The 7,090-nt window shown below is 36.6% G+C and overlaps 1 protein-coding gene across 1 annotated transcript in view; it reads left to right on the top strand.

Annotated features, from left to right (window-relative positions):
* Positions 1-732: 732 nt before the first annotated feature.
* The window catches only part of LOC102311543 (myelin and lymphocyte protein), a 7,691-nt gene continuing 1,333 nt past the window's right edge, over positions 733-7,090 (top strand). Inside the window, exons 1-2 of the mRNA XM_005941290.2 lie at positions 733-914; positions 5,425-5,589. Coding sequence (XP_005941352.1) covers positions 828-914; positions 5,425-5,589 — 252 coding nt within the window. The 5' untranslated portion in view covers positions 733-827. The remainder of the gene's footprint in view (positions 915-5,424; positions 5,590-7,090) is intronic.

The following is a 7,090-nucleotide window of genomic DNA, read 5'->3' as shown; positions in this document are numbered from 1 at the left end:
ATGCCCATATACTATGCTACTGCCACCATGCTTATGTATATTCTGTAATCCCAGTCTGGCTGCAAGATTTTGACCTCCACCTATACTGTGTGGCGGTCAGAACAGCTTTTTCTTCTTCAGCAGTGAATTCTCTTGTTTGTATGTTTGGTGTTGTTGTGACACTGCAGAATAAATTTTGGAACCCATTTGATGGTTTGAGGCTGATCAGATGACGACTAGCTGGATAAGAGTTTATTTTAATATTACCTACAACAGTTAAAATTTTTATTAGAAGTATAAAGTGATTATAGATGGAAGCAGCAACCATGTCACCAACTGGCTTGGGAAGCCTCAGCATTTGCATTTGGCTTCCACTGTGTGTGTGTTTTTTCTTTTTAAATGAAGTGATCATATTTCAGTGAGAGCTGGAGTAAAGCCGGCATTACTCTAACATTCAGCTGAAACTCCTTTTATATCCAGAATTAACAGTGCTTAGAGTTGCTTCACTATTCCTTTTTGTGTGCATGTAAACAGCTTGATATTATTTATAGAGAACCATCAACAAATACCACAGAAATGGAGGCTCACACATAAAAACTGTACGGAGAACCACATACATGCAAAGAGGGTCATGATACATCATCCTGTTGCACAAACAAAAAGAAACCCACCTGTCAAACTGGTAGTTTGAACAGTAGGAATGGATGGGGAGGTGGAGTAGAGGACGAATAGAGGGAGGTGCAGGAGGGAAAACGAGACAGAAAGACAGTTTTTAAAGGCACCTTGAAACAGGTTACACATCTCATTCTCTAACACACCCCATACGTGTTTGCACACTGTTTTGGACTATGGCTTCCACCACCTCAGGTGATGCTCTGCCATCAGGCGGAAGGATCTTCACCAGCTTTCCTGACATATTCTTCATCCCCGAGTTTGTGAGTTTCTTGTTTTGTATTTTGTGTTGTTAGAAGGGATGTGTTACTTTTCCATGTTGAGTTTTACCCTCTTTTGTGGTTCAGACATGTCTTATTTTTGCACAGCCTTTTATTCTCTTTCATATGTTTGTTTAACACATTTTCCTTATTTCATTCCTTATTCAACCAGGCCAACATTATTTAAAGTAGCATCTTCTTCTTCTCATTTCTCTGTTGGAGCAGGTCTCCATTCTGATAAGATTTTTCTCGTCTTGTTTTGCTGGTCAGCTGGAACCACTGTTTGATAATTGGAGTTAATAAAAAGCAGCCTTTTTGGTGAAAATAATTTGTTTCCATAGCAACAGGAAAACGCTAAATATAAAAAAAAACACACATTTTATTTGTCAGAAAACATCTGTGATGCAGTATCTGCACTAATCAGCCATTAGTTCTACTTTTATATCCTCAAAATGAATAAAAAAAATATTTGTGCAATTTGCACAATACTTATGTTGTCACTGGCATCCTCACTTTCACTTTCACCACGATTTTCCTCTATGCTCACAATCATGGATGTAACAGGTGGTGATGGACTGAACTGTATTATATCGAAAAGTGAAAAGTGAAGATTATTAGGCTTTGTTTAGTTTTTCAATCCAGAAAATAATAGGATGAAAAAAGTATTAACTTTGAGCTGTTAATGAAGAAGGACTGACTTTTAAAAATATATATTTCATAAACTTATCCTGAAAAAAGTTTGTGCAATATCTTTAAACCTGCATAACAGCTATTACTTTAAATGTGAGAGTGCGGGGATAGGTATTAGTACTTCTTATTTGTTTATAATGTCATATAGAGACATTTTGTTATCTAAAACATTCTCTGTATTGCTCAAACCACAAAGAAAAAAACTTGTATTCTGTGACATTTTAGAATTAAAGCAAACAAGTTGTCACCTTTTTTGGCATGCATGCCCCTCATTAAAATGGCACTAAAGCTGTAAATACCAAACCCAAGCTTTATCTTTACGTTTTCTTTTGATGCATGCAACACACAGATTAAATTTGCACAACACGTGGAAAGGCACCAGTAACCCTTAGATTTAAGCGCAGTAAAGTATATATCAAAGTAGTCATGAACCCTCATGGATCACTGGATGGCTTTCACTTTTCATGAAACATTATGCTGCACCAGCCTGATGAAGGCCACAAGCCAAAACGCATTGGTCAGTTAATAAAGTTGTTCCTATTTCCTTTTAAGTGTTGCTGGAGCTCCTGCATTGTTGTGCCAGAATTATTTGCTGCTGCACAAGAATGGAAATCTACTGATAAAGTTTACCTACTCTTGTTGTCAGTGTAAATTTAACTGATAACGGATAAAAAAGGCAAATGCGGGTGAGTTTGGCTTAGTTTTTGGCAACCAAGTCATTTTCCTGGAATTACTGTGTACTGTGAAGGACTGTGAGGGAAAAAAAAGGAAACGCTAGAGAACAAAAACACCTGCACAAGGCAAGCAATGGCAATAAAGTGAAGGAATGAATTGAAAATCTCCTCAACAGTTAAGATGCTTGATGTTTTTAACATTTTTTAATTGAAACTGTCCTTAAACCTACAATTCACTAGCAGGGATCAGGCTTCACTAGACAGTGTTTATTGACAGAAAATGGTGGACAGAGTCAGCAAAGTTGTCGACTTGGTGAGGGCCTCAGGGCCCTCTGGGCAGAAAGCACTCTTGGTATCTACGTGAGAAATAAGACGAGAGCTGGGAGGGTGGGGCACAGAAATAAGAACAAACTGCAAGTAGGGCAGGAGGACATTTCACGATATATGAGTGGAAGGGGAGTGTGTGAGGTGTGGTCCCACTACTGAAATTCAAATGAATTGTGCCTCAAAGCTAACTTACCATCACACACAAACATATTCAACACTAGTTTTCAGGTTGAAGCTTGGTTATTTCAAATAATCACCAAGACCATAAACTCAGACCACATCGCTGTAGGATCCACGTCCAGCTGATTTAAAGGTATACTCCACTCAAACGCTTTCACCACCCCCTGTTGGCATAGAAACAGCAGTTATATTCAGTCTAGACTGACAACAGTGGATTTCAGCTGTGATTCAGTCACGGCAACAAATTTGCCACAACAGATATAGATGCTAAAAAATACTAGTATACCTAATTTAGGTTTAGCCAGCCACCCATTCAGGTGTGCATACTGTTGTGTGAAAAAAGCATTTTTCACACTTAAAGGCTTCAGATCATCAAACAAATTTTAATATTGGTCAAAGTTTTAAAATAATGATTTCATTTATTAAGGAATTAAATCTATCCAAACCTACCTCTGTGCGAACAAGCAATTTTATCACATTAAAGATGGAAAAAGGTTGATAAAAATATTGAGTCACAGATTAAATCTTCACACTGACTTAAATGCTCCATTATAAACATTTTTCCTGTTGTTTTCAGTCAGAGTAAACAGTCAAGCTTTGACTGCGAGTACAGAAGCCCCACCCACCTTTTTTTTTGCATATATTTTTGTATAAATTTGTATATTCATGGTGCGTTCCCTTTTACCTGGAATGGATGTAAAATGGATATGTTTCACCTGTGTGGTTTTAGATGAGATAAGTTGCGATAAGGCTTGTGTAATATTTGTCCATATATTAAAACAATTTTTGTATGTAGAAGCACCTGTTGTTTGCTACTCTGTTCTCCATTTCCTTCATGATTCACTGTCAGAAATTTCGCCAGAGTTTCGCCTATTAAAGGTTTAAAGAAAAAAACAGGCAGTTGTTACTTCACAATTTGACAATTAAAAAAATATTCTGACATTGTACAAATAAGATTCACAAGTAGTGAATAAACCAAAACTTCTTTGCATTTAAAAAATGATATCATGAATGTTGTGTATTCTTTATTCATCTTTTTACTCTTTTTTGTGATGTGGATTGTTTAAACAACAATTGACAATGACAGCTAAGAAGCATTCTAACATACCTCAAGTGGCCACCAAGACCAGAAAAGCACTACATAAATGGAAGTAAATGCAGTTATTTTTATTTATTTTACTTGGAGGAGACATGTCTCACTTTAAATATACCATTTGAGATGAATGAGCAGAGTAGAGCAATGTTTGTCTGTCACAGTGTTTAATCCAGGACATTGCATGTTCTTCATGGGCACTGACTAAAAAAAATACATAGATTAGGAATAGGCTGTCCATAATTTGAGCTCTCTGTGTTTGCACAGCTGACTAAACATGATTTTGTTGTTTTTTATGGGAAGGATTATTATTTTAGTTCTTATTATTTTTATTACGTTATACCGAACTAACCTAACTAGACTTGAGTCCAGCTAAATTTATAAAAATGATTGCTAGACAAATTGATTGAGGAGACTCGAGCAGTTCTGAATACAAACAGACCTGTTTCAGGTTCCTTAAGTAGCAACTGAAAAATCAGAAGATTAAATAAGTGATGGAGAATGTTCATTTTAGATCTTCACCTAAAATAAATTGACTAAAGTTCTCTTGGGTATATACTATTAATAAAATAATAAAAATTATTACAGATATCCTCCCAAAATACTCATCTGAGAAAAAGTATAAAACTGAAAAAGGCTTTTGTTTTATCTCCCAGAAGATATGATATACTACTGAGCTGTTGAGAAGCAGAAGGGCTTTTTTGTTTTTGGCGCTTGTGTAAAATGTCCTCACTGGAACACCAAGATGCCAGTTTCGACTGAATGAGCCTCAGCTGCTGTTTCCTCTTGCTCAGCTCCTGCGCACCTGATACTTGAAGGTTCGAAGCTGATTGGCTTGAAGAGTGTCTGGATGAAGCCTTTAATATAAAGACAGGATAAAAACAGATCTTTTTCATAGCAGACATGTTCACTTGTTTTAGTGTGAAAGCACAAGTTTAGTCTTAGAGTGTGTCTCAGAAAGCCTTTAGGACCTCGAAACTGAATGTGCTAAATAAAATGTAGAAATGTTATTATTTACACCTGAGCTTTCCTACATTGGCGTCTCTCTGTGAAGATGGCCTAACATGAAACAGTCAAAAATTTCTGTTGCTTGTTTAAAAATAAGGAATGACAATGAATAAAAATGTTTTTCCTGCGCACACTATCTGTGACCTATGGTAAAGCATTTTAGTGTGCCTCTTATCAAGGAACAAATGGTGGAAGGTTCATGCTCCATCTAAATACCAAAGACTCTTTCAAGCATAATGTTTGCCAAAGGAGGAGATATAAAGGCTGAGGCAATACACCCAAGAGTGACAACATGGCCATTATGTGTGTGTTTGTGTGACCAAGCCTTAGTTTAAAGGGCAGTGTACCAATTTACATGAAGCTCTGAGCAACCTTTCAGAGGGCTGGAAAATAGCTTAAAGCTTACACTCAACACTATAAATTTCTAATAAAAAACTTTACAAAGTGGGTGTGTAGAATTCCCTCTCTGTGGAAACCAAGCCACTGAATTGCAATATCATCAATCATTGTCTCTTTTCTCCTCCTCTGTGTAACCCTGCAGGTGATTGGTGGTTTGGTGTGGATCCTGGTGGCATCGGCTAAAGTTGATCCGGCTAACCCTCTGGGCTGGGTGATGTTTGTGTCTATCTTCTGCTTCGTAATGACAACACTCTGGTTCTTCATCTTCCTCTGCGGAGGCAATCAGAGCAGCATCTGGCCAGCACTGGTTAGACACTCCCACTGACTGCTTAATAGCCTAATTAGATAAACAGTTAATAATGAATCGATGAAGTAAACCTTCAAATTCCAAATCATCTTGTGCTCAGCAGGTCTTACAGTTATGTAAATCAAACCACAGATGAAGAACAATGCTTGACATATTAAAAAGTTTTTTTTTTAATTTAACAGAACTTAAGCAAAAATGCAGAGGCAATGTATATGCTCCTCTAAAGCAATGCTTTTATAGGAATTAAGAGAGCAAGTACTAATGAAAATTCGTTGATTGATTGATCATCAGCATGTGTGGCCACCTCTGGAAAAAGAGACATTTTGGAAGTGTACTGGTCCAGAGCATTGTTATGTGTTAGCCGGATATGAAGTGTTTGGTAAAAACCAAACACAACATTAACAAACACTTTATGTGTGGTGAAAGGATGATGATTTGGGATTATTTTACAGCCACAGAAGCTGGGTATCCTGCAGTCCTTGAGCCAACTGTGAATTTCTCTGTATACCAAAGTATTCTAGAGTCAAATGTGAGGCCATCTGTCCAACCCCTAGGGCTTGGCTGAAAACGAGTCACATAACAGGACAATGATCCCAAACACATTAGCAAATCTACAAAAAAATCCAAGAGTTGGAATCACCTTAATCTGACTGAAATGTGTTGGACTTTAGACAATGCATACCAGTCTCAATGAATGCCCGCTGTTCTTTACAATTAGCTGTTGTAAAAGAACAGTGGGACGAAATTCCACCACAATGATATGAAAGACTGATAAAGTCATACAGAAAACGATGACTTCAAGTTACTGGGGCTAAAAGTAGGCTTAGTTTTCGATAAATAAATATGTTGTTGTTCATATGAGATTATATTTAAATTATTTTAGAACCTGCTCAGGACCAGATTTCTTTTATGTCTTGTTACATAAAAACTTAGACATAATAAATAAATAATAAAAGGTGTAATTCCATTTCTCATGTGACTGTAGTGTAGACATTGAGAAATGTGCACCAATATATTAGACATCAAACACTGAAAAAATACCACAACAAAAAGAAGAAAATTTAATTTATTACTAAAGTAAAATCGGTACTTGCATTTGAGAATTTGAACTGTCTTTACTCAGTGTAAACAATAAACAGTCTTAGTTAACCTTTGGTGTTTGTTGTTGCCACTAAGGAAAAATGGACACTGTTGTTGAATGTTGCTATTAAAAATGCAGCGATAAGCAGAAAACCTGACAATTAAGGACATTTTTTAGGGCCTATCTTAAAGAAGGGTCATTACCTGGCAATATTCTTAAAAATGAGGTAGCACAGGGTGGCAATTGGGGTTTTGGGGGATACTTTCCCACAAGTTTTACACAGTCCATCAACCTGTTCCCACTTTATTTGAAAATTTTCCCTTTTGCTCCCCTTCCTCTTTCTGAGAGTGCGAAGGCCCTATAGTATCTTCTCCATTTATTATTATTATTATTATTATTATTATTATTATTATTATTATT

This window comes from Haplochromis burtoni, unplaced genomic scaffold (assembly GCF_018398535.1).
Source record: "Haplochromis burtoni strain Fernald_Lab_line unplaced genomic scaffold, NCSU_Asbu1 Contig_46, whole genome shotgun sequence".
Lineage (NCBI taxonomy): Eukaryota > Metazoa > Chordata > Actinopteri > Cichliformes > Cichlidae > Haplochromis > Haplochromis burtoni.
Note: the sequence above shows the minus strand (reverse complement) of the source record. Positions and strands in the feature narration are given on the sequence as shown.